Source organism: Equus przewalskii, chromosome 7 (genome assembly GCF_037783145.1).
Source record: "Equus przewalskii isolate Varuska chromosome 7, EquPr2, whole genome shotgun sequence".
Lineage (NCBI taxonomy): Eukaryota > Metazoa > Chordata > Mammalia > Perissodactyla > Equidae > Equus > Equus przewalskii.
The window spans coordinates 57960922-57982863 of NC_091837.1; the positions used below are offsets into that span (position 1 = coordinate 57960922).

At 36.0% G+C, this 21942-nt stretch overlaps 1 protein-coding gene across 3 annotated transcripts in view; it reads right to left on the bottom strand.

Annotated features, from left to right (window-relative positions):
* Positions 1 to 21942, bottom strand: part of RPRD1A (regulation of nuclear pre-mRNA domain containing 1A) — an 86774-nt gene that overhangs the window by 46435 nt on the left and 18397 nt on the right. For all 3 annotated transcript variants that reach the window (XM_070627569.1, XM_070627567.1, XM_070627568.1), the window contains exons 2-4: positions 4505 to 4634; positions 1018 to 1124; positions 830 to 927 (exon numbers count right to left, since the gene is read on the bottom strand). In XM_070627569.1, the coding sequence (XP_070483670.1) occupies positions 830 to 927; positions 1018 to 1124; positions 4505 to 4634 (335 nt within the window). The remainder of the gene's footprint in view (positions 1 to 829; positions 928 to 1017; positions 1125 to 4504; positions 4635 to 21942) is intronic.

The following is a 21942-nucleotide window of genomic DNA, read 5'->3' on the forward strand; positions in this document are numbered from 1 at the left end:
TGTTACCCCATAACATACTAATTTCCGGCAACCTGTGTCTGCTTCCAGACCAAAGCTCAGTAGGAACCACTCCCTGGCTCATATATTGAGTTGTGTTTCTGTATCATTTCTAGCCCACGAAGATATTTACCTTGTTTTAAGGGTATGGCTATGTCTTCATTTTCTCCTTTTAAATTTTATCTGTCCCTCCTATATGTTTGAAACATAGAAGGAGGAAGCTTTAAGACTCAATGCCACATAATTAAAAATTAAAAATGTCTTTCTGGAATTATCTGATGGCTAAGGAATGCTATACTTACTGTACCAACCTGAGAGGACAAAGGGTACTAAGATAATGATTCTAATTCAAGTTATTTTACCATGGAACTACATGGTTCTATATAGTTACTAAAACCATATGAATACATACTTGTTGCTCTAACACTCATTTTTACATGTTTAAAAGCAAAAAGACTAAAAAGGGCAGTGTTTATCTCTAGGACTGGAATTTTTAGTGTACTTAAATCATAGAACAAAATAGCCTTAACACACAGTGTCTTATTTATTTAAAAGGAAATTGTTTAAATGGTGGATATGTCACCAGACCTAATTATACTTAGCAATCAGAAATACTCTTTCCATGCAAAATACAACTGCCTAATATACAATACACAACATACTGCATTAAACATAAACAATTTGTTGATCAGAAAATAAGAGATATTCACACAGTTTCTTTCTTGTAAGAATTATAATAAAAATCAATTTACAGAAATAAAACATTGAAATTAATAAATCTTGGTGGCCACATGAAGTAATAGTAACGTAACTCCCCTAAGAGAAAAACTACCTGTGGTGGTTCACTTGGAGATCCCAGAGAGGAACAGTTTTCATTTTCATCCACCTTTATCTGTTCATAAGTTCGCTTCCTAGGCTTCTTATCACCATCTGAATTGAAGTAACATTTAAGTTTTAATGAAAGAATACATTTTAACGAAGAGATCACGATAAAAGATTATCATAAAAGATTGTACTTACACAGAGCTTGCTTAAGTTGTTCTAATACATCATTTTCATAAACAGATCTTTCTTCCCAAATAGATAACACTCTTCCAAGGTGCTTCTTACAACTTTCATCAGTTTCACTAAAGAAAAAATAAAAATATTAACAGTAAAACTGCATAGTGCTACGGAAAAGGTAATGATGATTTTAAATACAATTAGTCACTCATTCCCTGAAAAAAGTTACTGAGTACCACTATGTGACCAGTAGTAGTTCAGGGTTGAAGTGATCAAGACAGACATAATCCCCCGCTTCCCTTAAAGAGCTTATAGACATATTATTAAACAAATAATTACAAAAAATGTAAAAGTGTTAGTACCAGCTAATAGGAGTTTACAAAGATGCCCCTAACCTAATGGGGGCTGAACATGAAGCTAGGAAGATTTCTAATAGGTGATTTTTTAAATTTATTTAACAAACATTTATTGATCAATCCACTATCTTTGACACTGAAGATACAAATGGAGCTTTATGGCAGCTGTTATCTATAAGTGCCACAAAAGAGAACAAGGTGTTAAAGATACGTGTAACAGATTTCGCTCAGTTCCAGAAAGATCAGGAAGGGTATGTGAGGAAGTGATATTTAATCTGAGATCTGAAGATTGTGGATATACAGGACATTGGGAAACAGACTACTCTCAGCCACTTCCTACCACCTACATCACTATCACTGTAGACTAAGCCGCTATTATCTCTTGCCTGGATTTTTGTTAAGAGTCTTCTCATTGGTATCCCAGGCTCTACTCTTTCACTCTCTTCTCTACTAACGTAAATCAGATCATATTGCTCTCAATCCTCTTTGAGCTACCAATCATACCAAGAATAAAACCACAATTCTTATCCTGGGCCACAAGGTGGACATGTTCTTCTTCCTGGCTCCGTCTCAGTCCACATTCCCTAAATACATTCTCCCTACCTAGAATCCTTTCCTTCTAGAGTCAAATGGCTCATCCTTTCCTTTAGTCTCTGTTCAAATGCTATCTCCCCCAAAGAGTCATTCTTTACTTCGTGATATAACTGAGCAGCCAGCCCTAATGGTCTAGTGGTTAAGATTGGTGCATTTGGGGATGGCCCAGGGATTGCCGGTTCGGATCCCAGGTACGGACATGGCACCACTTGGTAAGCCATGCTGTGGCGGGCACCCCACATATAAAGTAGAGGAAGATGGGCACGGATGTTATCTCAGGGCCAGCCTTCCTCAGCAAAAAGAGGAGAATTGGCAGCATGAGGAGAAGGAGGATGTTAGCTCAGGGCTAATCTTCCTAAAAAAAAAAAAAAAAAAAAAAAAAATGATTGGTGCATTAGCCACCATGGCCTGGATATTCGTTCCTGGTCAGAGAACCACATCACCTGTGTCCATCGGTTGTTACACTGTGGCAGCTGTGTATTGCTGTGATGCTGAAAGCTTTGCCACTGGTATTTCAAATACCAGTAGGGTCACCCGTGGTGGACAAGTTACAGCAGAGCTTCCAGGCTAGACCAGACTAGGAAGAAAGACCTGGCCACCCACTTGCAAAAAAAACTGGCCATGAAAACCCTATGAATAGCAGCAAAGCATTGTCTGATAAAGCATGAAAGGTGAAAGGATGGCACAAAAAGACCAGGCAGAGTTCTGCTGTGGTATACACAGGGTCACTAGGAGTTGGAATAGACTCGTGGGTACTAACAACAATAAATGACCACCGCCACACTCTCTCGTTCCTTCCCTGCTTCATGTTTCTTAATAGTACTTATCTTTTGACATTATAATATATATTCACTTATCTATCTAGTTATTAACTTTGTCATTCACTGAAATGTAAATTTCACTAGAAATTTTGTTCACTACTGTATGCTCCGGGTCTAGCACAGAGTAGGCAGTCAATAAATATTTTAATAAATTCTAGGGAGACATAACATACATAAAATCTTAGGCAGAAAGAACTAAAAGAGGTTGACTTAGCTTAAACTGTAGACTACAGGGTGTATGTATGGAAGAAATGTGACACAGGAATGGGATGAGGGAGACAGGGCCATGCAGACAGGAACATCTTAAGTCTTGCTCCGGACTTTAGACTTGATCTCTAGGACAAATGAGAACCACTCAAAGGCAAGGGAGAGTGTTATGATCAGCTCTGCAACTCTGACTAGAGTTTCCTAAATGGAGTAAACACTACCGGAGGCTACTTCTGCAATTATATAGAAATGACATTGTGGTAACTGGAATGGAAACAAATTTAAAGAACTGAAGGAACTATAAGTATTATATGGAATAAGGGGAGTGAACAAGAAAGAAGAGTGGTATATATTATAAATCTCAATATTACAGAGAGTTAAAGATGACACATAATTTCTTGTGTGGGCATCTGGATAGATGAAGTTGCCATTCACGAAGAGAGTGAAGCCTAGAGGAGCAAGCTTGACAGGGAGCAAGGACATAAGGAGTTCGATATCAGACAGTGAGTCTGAGATGTTTGGAGGCATACAACTAGAAATTCGATTAAGTAAAACAAAGGAAAAAAAAATCCAGACTGCAGTGAGTTATTAGGGTGTGGATAACAAGAAAATACATGCAGCATATAAAATTGCCCAGAGGGCAAGTGAAGAATATAACTCCAGAAGGGGCTCTAGGACTGAACTCTAAGAAACACTAACGTCTGAAAAGTTGGTTGAAGACAGTACCTAAACTGAAGGATAAATAATATTTATTTAAGAAAACAACATTCAGCAGTATTTCATACTCTTATAATTTTTAAAAAATGCACCCAGTGTGACTAAAATTGCAGGGCATTTGATGAGTATATTTTCATCCTTAAATCATTCAACACAGATCATCATTCACCACTGAATTCTATAATTTAGACTAATTTAACAGTCTACCCCAATAATGCTTACCAAGTAATCTAACAAATATTTGCATATAATGTTCGGAAATAAGCATTTAAAAAGGGCATAAGCCAAAGACTTCTACTCTCAGAATTTTTCCGTAGCAAAATTTTTCAACGAGTTTATGATTATTTTAAATATTCTCTATTTCCAAAGCATTTAAAAATGTTATGACATACACCCACACACTAGAAACCCTTAAAATCATTATAAGCAACATGAGGGGAAAGGGTACTAAGTTTATCCAGAAATATTAGTTGGAACACTGATAGCTTTATAAACACACGAATTTTCAATTCAACACCTTCATTCATTCTTAATGAAGTTCACTTCAATATGGCAGTTGCTTTTGGTCTCTTAAAGGAAAGCTGTAATTCAAGTACTCCAAATGCCCACCTTAGCAACAGTTCAAAAAAAATTTTCCTTCACAGAAAGTATTTAACACATTTACAAATGCCATTGACAGGTAATTTCAAATGAAAACTTCAAAGAAATACATTCCCTGTTTTTTATTTTAATGGCTTCTGGAAAATTTTAGCAAAAGGACATATGATACATTTAAAACAGATTACCTAGTATCCAGAACAATTATCATACCTTGAAACATGCTTAAAAGCCTCCACTATAACTGGTGCAAAATCTTTTGTAAACTCCGGCCCCTTCCTTTTGCTGTTCTGAATGACATCATTGGCTAGGTAGAGAAAAGTAAGCTTCCTGTTTGGTTTGGCTGAAAAATAAAAAAATTTAAAAATCTACTTAAAATATCCTCACTTAACTTGACATAACTTTCTCAATTCCTGAATTAAGCAGTTGAAAACTACGACAAACCTACTAACCTTTATGTACCATGTTCAACCCTAGTTTGTCATTGTACTACCAAACTTATCAAGTCACTATTCTTTAAGTCACCAAGATAACTACTCTCTGCTTTCTGAAGATCAATCATGTGAGGAAAAAAGAGAACTCAAGAGGCAGAGGTAGTCAATGAAACATCTTTTTATTTCCTTGGAGTTTTACTAAGTCACCCAAACTACTTATCCTTGACTGCTAGTCTTATCACTATTCCCAAACTAATAGTTTTATACACTGAAATCCTCATGCCTGTATAAAATTGCATCTCTGTGACTCCATCCTTGCTAAATTTTATTAAAACTATTACACAGTATATGAAATGTAGACATTTAAAATAAAATGGCGATTGGTCATGTTATTAAGATGGTACCCTAAATCTTGAATTTATGATTGTTAATACCCATGCTGATTTAAAAATCAATTATTAAGTTATTGTGAAACAAAAGAGTACAAAATGTAAAACAGGCTGAAAGAGACATCATTTCAATCAACTACATATTTTTTTGTTTATGAAATAAGTATTTGCCAAGCTAATACAATAAACGTTAGGGAGATGGGCGAAGTTTAGACTCTGTTTCCCCCTTTGGATTACATGGCCTTAAATAACTGAATTCATCTCGACAAAAATATGACCCTACTCACTACGTTCCGTGGGCGTAGTCATCCTTCTAAAATCTTGTTGAACAAGATGTCAACCACTGTGGGCCAGAATACATTTTTACTGGTTACAATGTTAAGTGGCATATTACTATTGAATATGACTCAAACAAGATTCATATACAAAAGGAATATTTAGTTGAAAATAACCTTTTATACTGACTTTCCTTAATATAATTTTACTAGAATTAAACCTGAAACATTCAAAGTTGTACATTTATACTCAGAAGCATCATACTTTGTGGCATGCACATTACAATGGTGTAGGGACTTACATGCAGGACTGATAATCCACTGCACTGCTCGTGTGGGCCAGTTTACTGGATTTAAGACAAAAACTTGGGCAGGCTTCATTTGGTACTGTAGATTTGAGCATTCAATTTAAAATTTAAGCGTTCAACATATTAAAAACCACTTCTGAGTTCACATCTTTCTTGAGGGGGAAACTAGCGGCCCAATCTTCTCACAAAAAACGGTAAAATATTGAGTCACAACCGATCAGACTTTACAAACCTGTGCCGTTCATTGCATAACTTCGTCTGCCTGTCTAAAGTTGTGGCTCATCACTTTTCATGCTTTTGAAAGTCACTGGCACAGAATAAAGATAAGGAAGAGGCGGCAATAACAGAGACCAACTTCTGATTCTTCTGGCTCGTCTCATTAGATAAACCACAGTACAACTGGTTAAGATACCAGGACCCTTTCCCATGAAGATGATAACAATGGCAACTTTCCCAATATTCAACCCTGTCCCTTTTTTACCTACTCCTGCCCAAAGAAAAGGCTGGTATTATTTAATTCAAGTATTTGCCTTCTCAGCATCAAAGTGAGTTTAAAAACTCAAATTTTTATTACTACCTAATTGGGAGAGTGCCTGCAGTACTTTTGAGTGAGCACCTGATCTAATGGGCTCTTTTTCCTAAACAACAGTAACAATTATCAACTTTTACTATGTGTTACACAATACTCTAAGCACTTAACATATATTACCTAATTTAATCAAAAAATGTAAGGTACCATTATTTATCTGAAGTTAGCAGTTGAATAGACATCAAAAAGGTTATGTGCCCACACTGAAATAACCAGCAAGCTATCAGCCAGGATTTGAATCCAAAAAGTCCAATTCCAAAGCACTCCCTCTTATCAACTAGACTATGCCTCCTGTAATAAACAAAAGAGGATGTTACCTTTTGAGAATATTAAGTAGCAACTCAATCAAAATATTTTAGAATGTTAGCAGCATTATTCACAACAGCCAAAAGGTAGAAGCAACCAAGAGTCCACTGACAGATGAATGGATAAACGAAATGTAGTATATACATACAAAAGGAATATTATTCAGCCTTAAAAAGAAAGGACATTTTGGGGCTAGGCCAGTTGAATAGTGGTTAAGTTTGCGTGCTCCACTTCAGTGGCCCAGGGTTTGCAGGTTCTGATCCCAGGTGCAGACCTACATACCGTTCATTAAGTTATGCTGTGGTGGCATCCCACATACAAAGTGGAAGAAGACTGGCACAAATGTTAGCTCAGCAACAATCTTCTTCAAGCAAAAGGAGGAAGACTGGCAACAGATGTTAGCTCAGAGCCAATCTTCCTTACCAAAAAAAAGAGGACATTCTTACACATCCTACAAAATGGATTAACCCAAAGGACATTATACTAAGTGAAACAAGTCAGTCACAAAAAGACAAATACTGTTTGACTCCACTTATATAAGGTGCCTAGAATAGTCAAATTCATAGAGACAGAAAGTAGAATGGAAGTTGCCAGGGGCTGGGGAGAGGGAGATATGGAAAGTTACTGCTTAATGGGTAAAGAGTTCTAGTTTTGTACGATGAAAAGAGTTCTGGAGATGGATGGTTGTACAAAAGTGTGAATGATATCACTAAACTGTACACTTAAAAATTGTTAAAATGGTAAATTTTATGTTATGCGAATATTTTACCACAAAAATGAAAAAGTATATATTTTACAATGTTTTTTAAATTCATGGGCTATTAATCTCTTATAAATAACTCAGAATGGTTTCCACAATGTACACTAAACAAAAATTTACCAGATTTCAAAATATATTTCCCAATATATTCCAAAGGACAAACTGTACCAGAAGCATGGATTTGGTATGGGATGCAAATACCGGGACATTATTTTCATTTTTTTCCCTTGTAAAACCTAGGCTAAAATATGAGAAATACCTAGAAATTTCCATAATTTATACCCCTTTCTAAATTTTGTGAGAAAAAAAAATTTACTTCCATTTAAAACTATGTATACATTTATGTAGGGCAAGTTAATAAACTAATGGAACTAATCACAACAAGAAATTGCAGGAGAAAATCACAAAAATGATTTTCAAATGAATTGATAATTTGTAAATTAACAGAGCCATAAATTGTTATTAAACCATACAAAGTTAACAGAAAGGGCAAAGAAGTCATTTCATAATTCTTTAAAGAAAAAAACCATTGGCAACAGAATATAAGGCGAAATCATGGGTCTGACCTAGTCATTTCCTATGTTTCTATCGTTCACAGTGTTCGTTATAAAGACACCCATTTTCCAAATCTTCCATTCCGTCAATTAGCACTGACTTAATGTCTGCTGTGCGCCAGGGACCACGCTGGGCACACGTCAAAAATAACCTTTCCTGTTCACGAGGAGTCTGCAAGCTCCATACAAACTGGCACGTGATAGGTCACATCACTGAAAAGGTTAGCTCTCTTTTTTTCTTTATTCCTTCTCCCTTTAATGCATCACACCAACACTGGAAGCAATCATAAATATAATATTATATCACAGTGTGTCTGCATGTGTGTATACTGCTATATTTGTACTAATAAAGTAGAAACCAAACAAGAAACAGTCAATATTTATACTGCAAGGAATCATTGTCTTATATCTTGCCACTCTGAATTAAACTCCGGTGGGTACTAACTATAGCCCCTTGTCCTGGGGCCTTAAATAAACAGGTACATCAAAACACACAAATAACAATAAAAACAAAATTTGACTAACATATGAGAACATAATATTATCTAAAAAGCTGACCATATCCCCCAAAAAGGCAATACAAATTCAGTTCATCACACAAGTAAGAAACAGTTACATAATTATTCACAAACAACTCAAATAAAAGAAAGATCAGTTACAAGGCTTCAAAAAAGAAGAGTCCGGGCTATTAGATAAACAATATGAAACGAACTTAGCCACTCAAAAGATTACAGAAATGTCCTCCAATATCACTAATTCATGATCAGTTCATATCTAGTTTTACTTATTCATAATCAGAAAGTGATAGGATCATTACTTATTTTCTTACACTGTACAGACCATATGCCTACTCATTCTGATATGATGCAGCAAATCGTAATCTAACTCAATCATCAATGTTTTTATGGAGAGTGAAATTTAAAACCAGAGTAGATGACAATGCTAATAAATACAACAAACAGCTAAAATTTTAATGTATCTATAAACATAAGAACACTTTTTCCAGGGGAAGCTTTCTACTTGGAGAGAAGAAGCAAAAAGCTGAATAAACAAATATATATATCCATGCATGTATACACACACATGCATGCACAAACGAGCACCACTGTAGGTCTTATAGGAAAAAATCAGAAGAAAAGCCATTATCCTGAAACAAAAAAGATTTATTAACAACTGTTGGACAGCCTCATTTAATTTCCTAGTAACTGAATCACTACAGACTAGAAGACACGCTCATATGGATGGACAGGTGACTGTAGGACAGAAACTACTTTAACTTAGTAATACTCTCTGCCACATAAAGTATATAATCAACAGACAATTCCTGAATGTATTCTATCTGTCCCAGACAGAACAAAGAGTTCAGTCAGACACAGCTGGCTGCTTCTTAATAGCTGAGGTGGGTGAAAAATGGACAGAGCTGGTGTATTCCTGTACCACTGCCAGGAGGTCTCAGATGTTTGGCAGCCCATAAGTTACGCAAAATCCTTCAAAGATTTTCAATTGTTCTCCAGATAACACTGTTTCCTTAATATGAACTAAAAGCCCAAAAAGGTCTCTCTGCCATCTACACTATTCTCTCTTCATGCCTAATACTACTACTACTCCAACTTCTCCAACTCCTACCCATCCTTAAGACTTCAGTTAAATGGGTTCCTCTAGTTTTCCCTGATCATCCAGTACACATACATCAGGCATAAAGACACCCATTCGTTATAAAGACACCCATTTTCCAAATCTTCCATTCCGTCAATTAGCACTGACTTAATGTCTGCTGTGCATTCACAGGGCAGGCAGCCCTGATATGCTCTCATGGCACCCCATGCTTTTTCTATGGAGCACTTAGCCCAACTATAATTGTTTTTATTTAATCTAGTGCTTCCCAACTAAACTAAGTTCCATCAAAAGCAATAACTGTCAGTTTCATCTACCAATCTATGGAATCAAGCCCAGTAGCTGATTTACGAAATCAATCAATTTTGGCCTAGACATGTGCCTTTAATTATTTGTTCCACTAACTTGACTTCTAGTCTTAACCTCACCCAGCATAGCTAAAAGAGGAACATATGTAAAATTACACTGCTCCCAGAAACTTCAACTTCAAATTCAGATTATGAAAAACAAACCTACTTAAGAGATTTAGCTACTCTTGCGTATCTTCAATGTATTGAGTTCAAATATCTTCATTTTCCCCCTCCATTCTACGCTTCTCACGAATCAATAACCTACAGAAAAATGGTCAAGTAGTGTAAATGGGAAGGTCAAAGAAACACAAATGTTAAGCAATTAAAACCGACTATCATTTTCTATCCATTAGATTGATCAAGACGAAAGTCTGACACTAACTAAAGTTGGCAGAGTATGGGTAAGATTATCACCTTTAGACATCTTCAGACATTGATGATTAAAATATAAATGAGCACAATCTCAGAAAAATAACTGGGAATATCTATGAAAAATGTACATGCACAAATCCCTTGACCCTGTGAATTTCACCTCTAGGATTTTATCCTATGAATATATTCTCACAAATGCACAAAAAATCCCTAAGGATATTCACGATAATATCAAGAAAGAGATGACTAAATAAATCGTGGTACATCTATACAATCCAATACTCTACAGTTCTTCATAAATGAGACAGAGATGGAACAACAAAAGACTCCAAACAGCCAAAGGATCCTAAGAAAAAAGAAAAAAGCTGGAGGTATCACACTCCCTGATTTTAAAATATAGTACAAAGTTATAGGAATCAAAACAGCATGGTACTGGCACAAAAACAGACACACAGATCAATGGAACAGAATCGAGAGCCCAGAAATAAACCCACAAATCTGTGGACAGCTAATTTTTGACAAGGGAGCCAAGAACATACAATGGAGAAAGGAAAGTCTCTTTAATGAAGGGTGTTGGGAAAACTGGACAGCCACATGCAGAAGAATGAAAGTAGACCATTATCTCACACCTTACACAAAAATAAATTCAAAATGGATTAAACACTTGAATGTAAGACATGAAACCATAGGACTCCTAGAAGAAAACACAGGTAGCACATTCTTTGACACTGATCTTAGCAGCATCTTTTCAAACACCACGTCTCAACAGGCAAAGGAAACAAAAGAAAAAAAATAAATGGGACTACATCAAACTAAAAAGCTTCTTCACAGCAAAGGAAACCACCAACAAAACAAAAAGACAACCTAACAATTAAGAGAAGATACTTGCAAACCATATATCTGATAAGGGTTTAATATCTAAAATATATAAAGAACTCATACATCTCAACAACAACAAAACCCAATTAAAAAATGGTCAAAAAAACTGAAAATTTTTCCAAAGAAGATACACAGGTGGCCAACAGGCACATGAAAAGATGTTCAATATCATTAATTATTAGGGAAATGCAAATCAAAACTACGATGAGATATCACCTCACACCCATCAGAATGGCTATAATAAACAAGACAAGGAATAACAAGTGTTGGAGAGGATGTGGAGAAAAGGGAATTCTCATACACTGCTGGTGAGAATGAAAACTGGCACAGCCACTATGGAAAACAGTATGGAGAATCCTCAAAAAATTAAGAATAGAACTACTACACGATCCAGCTAGTCCACTGCTGGGTATTTATCTAAAGAACACAAAAACACAAATGCATAAAGATACATGCATCCCTATGTTCATCACAGCATTATTCACAATAGCCAAGACTTGGAAGCAACCTACAGACTCAACAAGGGACAAATGGATAAAGATGTGGTATATATCTATACAATGCAATACTACTCGGCCATAAAAAAGGATGAAATCTTGCCATCTGTGACAACATGGATGGATCTTGATGGTATTATGCTAAGCAAAATAAGTCAGAGGGAGAAAGTCAAATACCATATGATCTCACTCATAAATAGAAGATAAAAACAACAACAAACAAACACATAGAGACAGAGATTGGACTGTGGTTACCAGAGGGGGAGAGGGGAGGGAGGAGAGTGAAAGGGGTGATTAGGCACATGCGTATGGTGATGGATTATAATTAGTCTTTGGGTGGCGAACAAGATGTAAACTACACAGAAATCAAAACATAATGATGTACACCTGAAATGTATGCAATGTTATAAACCAATGTTACCACAATAAAAAATAATAGGATTTAAGTTGTGACATAGAAGCAAAGAATTCAGTCTAAAAATTAATTCCTGTGGTTAAAAATAATGTAAAGATTAAACATTATTCTTAATAGGAAGTCAAATAATTTAAAGTACTATTAATATTACGTACATGTACATCTCAGATAAAATCAAATATATGCAGAAAGTAAAACCAAAAAAAAAAAAGAAAAAGAATTTGACAGAGGGGTCAAGAGTTACCAAAAATTAAGTCATAAAGGGGAAACACATGAGTTATATATTAAATGATTAACTTGAGCCTACAAGTTGAAAAGGGCTTCTGGGTAGTGCTGACTTGGTGCTCCACCAGTTGACTTTGTCCTGCAAGTGCGATTATCCATGATCACTCCTGTTTCAATGTTCGGTAACAGACACACACACACACACACAAAAGAAAATTCACCTAGGCCAGGCAAATAAACACCTTTCCCATTCTAAAGGACCAAAGGCAATTCAAGTTCCTAAAATAATTTTTAAAACTTTGATTTTGGTATATGCAACAAATAAATTTTAAAAATCTTGAAAAGAACAAACTTCATCCTAACCATTAGACCACTATACAAGACCCTGTCAACTGGAAGAGTTCTAGAAGAACACACATCACACTGTTTACTTATGTTATGCTTCTAGAGTGGAACTGAGATTAAAACTTTCTTAATCTTTTAAGAATAATATTGACTAGTTTCTTAAGACTTAGGCATTGTTCTAAAAGTTTTTTATGTATTTCATTTAATCTTCAAACAATCCTACAAAGTAAACTGTTATCCCCATTTACCAACGAAACAAAAACTGTCAAAGTAATTAAATGCCCTCAAAAAATGCACTGAAATCAGCAATCCCAGGACCCATACTGTAATCCCTAAGTAAGATTTTGCCAATAAAAGCAGGAAACACCTAAGATGAACCTGGAACATCCTGTCATGATAGCAAGCAAGAAAGCTATTAAAAACTACTGGGGTTGTATCCAAAAGACATAAGCAAGTCTCCAAGAGGTGCCACTGGCTAAGAGCATCAAAAAGAATGACTACAACAATCTGAAACACAAACATATAAAAATCCTTAAGTTCATTAAAAAACAAGGTGCTGAAGAACTAATTCAGTTGACAAAGGGGAAAAAAAATCAAACCATTTATCCTGCTTTTCCTATATGAACTGTATTTCAGAGTCACCAATGATTGGTGAAGGAAAGTTCTTATACAACAAATGCTCAAACTTCAGTGTGCCTCAGAATTACCTAGAGGGTTTGTTAAAACACAGATTACTCCTTCCTACCCATACGGCTTCTGATGGAGGTCTGGGGTAGGGCCCAAGAATTTGCACTTCCAACAAACTCTCAGGTGATACTGACGCTGGAGTCTAGGGACCACACTTTTGAGAACCACTATTGTAGAATTCTGGATAACAAACCCAGAAAGAAAGAATTAGATACTCATAGTTTTGCAACCCCTGATAAAATGAAGAGTCTAACCTGAGAAAGACAAACACCATATGATTTCACTCATATGTGGAATATAAACAAACCCATGGACAAAGAAAACAGTTCAGTGGTTACCAGGGATAGGGAACGGGGAGTGGGCACAGGGGGTGAAGGCAGCACTTATGTGGTGACAGACAAGAAATAATGTCTAACTGAAATTTCACAATGATGTAAACTATTATGAACTCAATAAAAAAAAAAATGTACAGTCTAACCAACCATCATCAGTGCCTACTAAAATCACTGTGTGAAAGGTGATGGGGAACTTTATGATGGATTTATAATGATGACAACTGAACCCATTCATCAATCTTACCCTTAAATATAAAACAACTCGACATTCTGTGTCTCTTAATATGATGCAACAAAAGTACCTAACAGCCAATGAGCTATTCCCTGGGAATGACATCGTAAGAATGGAATCAGCCAAGTGCATAAGGAGGGCAATTCTACAGTCCAGTCCATGTGACACAGTCTCAACAAATAAACTGCACGAAGAAAATGGGGGAGGGGGCATGAATATAAGAGACCTGTTAACCAAATGTCATGAATCAATCTTGCTGGATTCTATTTTGAACATAAACTATAAAGAGACATTTTTGAGGGAATCTGGGATACTGAACACCAACTGGGTTTAAAATAGTCAAGAATCAAAGTTAAGGGGGCTGGCCCAGTGGTGCAGCAGTTAAGTTCACACGTTCCGCTTCAGCAGCCCAGGGTTTGCCAGTTCGGATCCTGGGTGCAGACCTACGCACTGCTTGTAAATCCATGCTGTGGCAGGCGTCCCACATATAAAGTAGAGGAAGATTGGCATTAGATGCTACCTCAGGGCTAATCTTCCCTCCCTGCCCCAGCCCTCAAAAAAGAAAGAAAGTTAACTTTGTTAGGTGTGCTACAATTCCTACAAATATATTAAATTTTAATTAATTAATTAATTTTTTTGGTGAGGAAGATTGTCCCTGAGCTAACATCTGTGCCAAGCTTCCCCCATTTTGCATGTGGCTCCCTGGCACAGCATGGATTGACAAGCAGTGCGTAGGTCTGCGCCTGGGATTCAAACCTGCAAAGCCCAGGCCACCAAAACTGAGCATGCAAACTTAACCACTACACTGCTGGGATGGCCCCTAAAATTTTAATATAGCCCTTAATTTATCTATTATAAATATACACTGATATATATGGTTAAAATGCTTTGAAGCTGGGATTTGCTTTAAATAACCAGGAAAAAAGGAGGTGTCACAGTGGGAAGATTTAGGCAGATGAAACCAGAAAGACAGAACATTAATAATGTTGAAGCTGGGTAATGGGTTCATGGAAGTTCAGTATCTTGTTATCTTTACTTTTGTGTATAATTTTTAAAGTCTATCGTAAGAAGTTAAAGACTTAAAAGTTGAGCATAAATAGTGAAATCTCCTTTCATCTCCACCCTCTCATCATAAATATGACTTAATTATTTAGCGTATCTTTTTTGAACAATTTTATGTTCCTTTGGAAACATTATATACCTATTCACATATACACAGATATACACATACATAGAATATTTTCATGAATGAGATCATGCTACACGTTTTACAAACGCTTTCTTCACAATTCATATATCCAAGACATTTTTGTATTCATGAACAGATCTGTTACCAAACTCTTTTTAACAGCTTCATTCCTTTTATAATACCTACTCAGTCACATGATATGTAAGTTGTTTCAAATCTTTAATACTTTTCATCTTTGTAAACCTGAGCAAGTATGTCTATAGGATACATTCTGAGAGGCAGAGTATATAGATGGGAAGATACGCAACTTAAATTTTGACAGACACTGTCAAGTTGCCAGCCAAAAAGGCTGGTCTGAACTCTTCTCACATGAAAATGCTCATTTCTCACATCACCACCAACACAATACTATTAATGTTTAGAATTCTTGCCAACCTCTGGGGAGTAAAACGGTCATGATTTTATTTGCAATTCCCTAAGTACTACTGAAGCTGATTTCTTAGTCATTTACATTCCTTCTTTTGTGAATTGCCTTTTCATATACTGCTACTCATTTTTCTACTGAACTTTTTCTTATCAATTTATAGGACCATTTTACATGTTATGAGTATTTCTTGTTTTAGATATTACAAATATTTTCTCCAGATCTGTTGCTTAAAATTGAGATTTGATATTTTCTGCATCTAGGAATTTTATAATTTTATGTAGCCAAATCTATTTCCTACATGACTCCTGGCCTATATCTTATTTAGAAAGTCCTTTCACAATCTAAGACTAGAAACAATTATAAATGCATAATATATCTTTTTCTTACACGACTCTAGTTGATTTTTTTCAATGTTATATCTTTAATTCAACTTGGTTAACTTTATATATGGAACTAGGTAGGAATCAAAGAATCATTTGTTAATATTCCCTCCCTTCTCTCAAGAATTTCAAGTTCCTAATTTACCAAATGCCCATATAAAATGGGTCTCCTCCTAAACCGCTACTCTGTTCCTTTCATACATATTCTTATTCCTGTACTGACATCCTACTCTTCTAATTTCAATGCGTTTACAGTCTGTGTGGATATGTAAAAGGGCACATTACCTCCATTATTGTTTTCCCTTCAAAATTTTCAAAATTCACAGGACAAAAACTGCCTTGGCTCTTCTTCCACATTTACTTTTCCCAATGATCTTTAGAACTAGCTTTAAATTTCTTGTAAAAAAGAAAAATAAAATTCTTTATAGATCGCCCTGAATTTACAAATTAATTTGAGGATAACGGACCTCTTTACAATGAAGTTTTATTTAGAAATTTTATAAACTACTGTACTGTTTTAAATTTTACAACAAAGGTATATGCTAAAGTAAAAGTAACTGTTTAGCACAAAGTTATATTAAAATAAACTTGGTAAAATACTAATGCAACATGCAAACCAAAGTTGTGACAAATAAAAATGGCAAGCAATAGCATATATTGGAGTATATGAGGAAGCCTTTTGGTGTAAACCTAATTCGGCCTTGACCTTGTCTTTCCAAAAGGGCCTGACAGTGGCCATTGAGCATGCATTGTATATCTGCTTTATATATTCCCTATGGCAAGAACAAAGGCCCTCGAGATAAAGGTGCAACTTCCCTCCCCCTCCCAACATTGGCATCCCCTTAAGGATTAAGTATCTTTCCTTAGGCTAGAAACTGATTGCTGAGCTCACCTGTGATCACCCAGCTCGAGATAAGAGACTTGCCTCCTGCTACACCCACTGAGATAGCAGACCCACTACCTGCTGTGTCCATCAAGCGCTGTGCCAACAGGGCAATCTTGTGACTATTGTGGGAGTGACATTTCAATCATGTGTGAAACAGCCTGTTTGGGGGTATATAACCACTCTGTATACCTCACTTCCTTGGTGCCCTTTCTTCCCTCGGGAAGAAAGGCCCTGGGCCATGGTCCTCAGATTTCAGCTCAGAATAAACTCTCCTAAATTTTCATTTATAGATTGGTTATGGATTATTTTCCTTGACAGTATCCTATAATGTCAAAGACAAAAAAATACTAGTAGAAGGTAGTAGTCTCAGAGTTCCAAATGATGTGTTCCAATTCCAATATAATAACCAATTTGTAGGGGACTTCTGCTTCTGGGAAGACAGAGCAGATGTACTTTTGGCTATTCCTTCTGCAAAGTACAAACTACAAATCCTGGTAATTATAAATAAAACAAATATAAGAAGAGAAAAGAATGCAGACTGGCTAGGGACCTCGGGACCCAAGGAACAACACAAAGTGAGCTCCCTGTGTTTTCTTTTTGCCTCATTTATCTCAGATTGGGAGTTGAAGAAGTCAGCAACCCAGAAACCTAACAGACACAGACATAAAAAACTCCAACAAAAGCATTCTCACTCCAGCCAAAGAGTAAGGAAAAGGGCAGCCTAGCAAGACAGAAAACTTTTAGGCAATAACCAATCTACTCCAGCCAAAAACCACAGAAAAAAAAACTATGGCCCCACCCACATCCACACCAGCAAAGGCTAAAAGAGACGCAAGGCTGTAACGTGAAGCCCAACACCTCTCCAGAGTGGCGCCAGAGAAGGCAAAGTAAGAAGCCTGGATTTCTACCTCCACCCACCAGTAAGGAAGCCGTCCCCACTGGGGTGGTGTCACAGAAGACCTAGTGGAGAGTCAGGATTTTCACCATGGTCCAAGAGTATTCAGGCCACACATTCCTTTGCCCCGACTCTGTGGTGTCAGTAGAGGTCCAGTGGGGAGCCTGAACTCCCACTCACAGCCAACAGTAACAAAGAGCACCTTCCTCCTGACAGGGTAGTGTCAGAGAAATCTAGCTAAAACAGGATTAAATAAGGTCCAGAGTCTCATAACATATTACCAGGAAAAAATGAAAATCTATAGATCAATCAAAAATCATTCATAATACCAAGAACCAGGAGGATCTCAGACTAAATGAAAAAGACAATCAACAGTTGTCAACACTAAGACAGAGATGTTAGAATTATCTGATAAAGACTTTCAAGCAGCCATCATAAAAACACTTCAACTAGCATATGCAGATGTGCTGCAAATACAATACATCAAAATTTGTGGAATAAAGCTGAAGCAGTGCTGAGAGAGAAACTTGTAACAGTAAATGCACACATAAGAAAAGATGAGCAAGACTGAAACCAATAATCTATACTCCTACCTCAAGAACCTAGAATAAGAGCAAAATAAACCCAAGCAAACAGGAGGAAATAACAAAAATAAAAGCAGAAATCAATGAAATTGAAAACATAAAAACAGGAAAAGAGGGGGCCGGCCCCATGTCCAAGTGGTTAAGTTTGCGCGCTCCACTTCGGCAGCCCAGGGTTTCGCCAGTTTGGATCCTTGGTGCGGACATGGCACCACGCATTAGGCCATGTTGAGGCGGCATCCCATGTACCACAACTAGAAGGCCCACAACTAAAATATACAACTATGTACTAGGGGAGTTGGGGGAGAAAAAACAGGAAAAAAAAAAAAAAACAGGAAAAGAACCAATGAAACGAAGAGCTGTTTTTCCTCCCAGTTTTCTTGAGATATAATTGACATACATCACTGTGTGAGTTTAAGGTATACAGCATAATGGTTTGACTTACATATATTGTAAAATGATTACCACATAAGTTTAGTTAACATTCATCATCTCACATGGATGCAAAAAAAGATTTTTTTTCTTCTCCTTGTGATGAAAATTTTTAGGGCTTAACAACTTTCCTATATATCATAAAGCAGTGTTAACTACAGCTGTACATTACCTCCCTGGTACTTATTTATCTTATAACTGCAAGTTTGTACCTTTTGACCACCTTCTTTCAATGCCCCCTCCTCTCATCCCTCACCTCTTATAACCACGAATCTGATCTCTTTTTCCATGAGTTGGTGTTTGTGTGGGGTTTCTTTTAGATTTCACATATAAGTGACATCACATGGTATTTGCCTTTCTCCGACATTTCACTTGGCAGAACGCCCTTGAAGTCTATCCATGTTCTAGCAAATGGCAGCATTTCCTCACTGTTTTTATAGCTAAATACTATTCCATTGTATATGTACAACACAACTTCTTTATCCATTCACCCACTTAGGTTGTTTCCATGTCTTGCCTACTGGAAATAATGCTGCTATCAACATGGGGGTGCAGGTTATCTTTCTGAGTTAGTGTTTCTGTTTCCTTTGGATATATTCCCAGAAATGGAATTGCTGGATCACAAGGTAGTTATATTTTTAGTTTTTTGAGGATCCTCCATAGCGTTTTTCCATAGTGGCTATATCAGTTTACAATCCCATCAATAGTGCACAAAGCTTCCCTTTTCTCCACATCCTTGCCAGCATTTCTCTCTTGTCTTTTTGATGATGGCCATCCTAACAGACAAGGTGCTATCTCCTTGTGGTTTTGATTTGCATTTCCCTAATGACTAGTGATGTGGCGCATGAAAAGAGCTGCTGCTTTGAAAACATGGATACAAGTCACAAACCTCTAAGAAGAATGACAAAGAAAAAAAAGGGAACACACAAATTATCCGTATCAGGACTACCACTATAAACTACACAGATATCAAAGGGATAATGAGGGGATACAATGAATAACTCTAGATACATAAATTTGACAACTCAGATGAAAAGGACTACTTCCTCAAAAAACACAAACTACCACAACTCACTCAAAATGACAAAGAAAATCTGAATAGCCCTATAGCTCTATAACAATTAAGGAAATTGAATTTGCAATTTTAAAATTCCCAAAAAAGAAACTTCCAGATCCAGAGGGTTCCCACCAAAGAAACCTACCAAAGATTTAAACAAGAGTTTTAAAAATTCTACACAATCTCTTCCAGGAAATAAGAAAGAAGGGAATACATTCCAATTCATTTTATGAAGTCAGTACTACTCTGATCTCAAAATGACACAATACAGAAAAAAGAAAGAAGAGAAAACCATAGATGAACAGCCCTTATGAAAACAGATGCAAATATCCTTAACAAAATATTAGTAAACAGAATTCAGCAATATATAAAAAGAATTAACAATAACAAACAAGTAGAATTTATTTTAGAGATGCAAAGGTGGTTCAAGATTTGAAAATTGATAAACATAATACACTATATTAACAGGCTAAAGAAGAAAAACCACATGATTATGTCAATTAATGCAGAAAAGGCTTTTGACAAAATTTAGCAACCTTTCATGATTAAAAACTCTGAGAAACCAGGAATAGAGGGAAACTTCCTCAACTTGACACAGCATCTAAAAATAAAACCTATAGCTAACATTGTATCTAATGCTGAAAGACTGACTGCTTTCTCCCTAAGATAAGGAACAAGGCAAGAATGTCCATTCCCATCATTCTTATTCAACATTGTGCTTTGAAATTCCAGCAAGTTCAAACAGCAAGAACAAGAAATAAAAGAAGTCAGAAATGAAAAACCAAAACTGTCCCGATTTGCAGGTGACATGATTGTCTACATAGAAAATCTCAAGGAATCTACCAAAAAAACTTCTACAACTAATAAGTGTGTTCTGTAAAGTCACACGAAACAAAAAATCACTTGTAAATATACTCAATATATTAGCAACATGTGGACAGCAAAATTAAAATCAGAATACCATTTTAAATTGCTCAAAATAATTTACATTAAGTGTAAATACAGCAAAACATGTACAGGACTTCTTTGCTCAAAGCTACATAATGTTGATAAAAACATCAAAGAAGATCTAAATAAATGGAGAGAGATACTACGTTCATGGTTTAGAAGACTCAACCTAATAAAGATATTGTCAATTCTCCCTAAACTGATATAAGATTAATGCAACTCATCAAAATCCCAGAAAAATATTTTTTATTGATATGGACAAGATTATTCTAAGGTCTGTCTAGAAAGGCAAAGGAACTAGAATAGCTAAAACAATTTTGAAAAAGAATATGGTGGGATGAATCAGTCTACTTGATTTCAAGACTTACTAAATAGCTATAGTAATCAAGACTACTTGATTACTATGTATGGTATTGGTGGAGAGAGAGACATATGGATCAATGGAATGGAATAGAAAACCCAGACACAGACTTACACAAATATGCTCAAGTCAATCATGACAACGGTACAAAAGTAATTCAATAAGGAAAAGAGCCTTTTCAACAAAAGGTGCTGAAACATTTGAATATCTACATGCAAAAAGTGAAACGACTTAAATTTCATACCTTATACAAAAATTAACTCAAAAAACAGATCATAGATTTAAATGTAAAACTATAAACACTTTAGAACAAACACAGAAAAAAGTCTTCAGAATACATGGCTAAGCCAAGTCCTTAAACTGGACACTAAAAGGATAATTTATAAAAGAAAAATTTGATAAACTGGGGTTAAGTAGCAGGTTTGCTGGGAGTGAAGTGGATGTGGCTATGGAAGGGCAACATGAGGGTTCCTTGTGGTGATGGGAATGTTCTGTAACTTGACTATATCAATGTCAATATCACAGCTGTGGTGGTGTTTTGCAATATCTACAGTTTTAGAAATTACAGAAAGCTAGTTTTGAACAATGTTACTATTGGGCAAAGCTGGCAAAGGGTAAACAGGATCTTTCTGTGTTATTTTTTACAACTGAATGGGAATCTAGAATTATCTAAAAATAAACTGTATTTTAAAAAATTTCACATTAAGACTTCTAGTTTCAGGGCTACAGAATCACTATACAAGCACTCCCAGAAGAGGGTGGCTGGAAGAAACTCCAGACACTATTTATTCTACATATCTATTTACAGACATTGATAGCAATATCATCGACTTAACTGCAAAAGGATCTGAAAGCTAAAGCTCTAAAAACTAAAACAATTACTACATTAAATTAGGCAAGATTCAGATTAAATAAGACAAAATTAATGT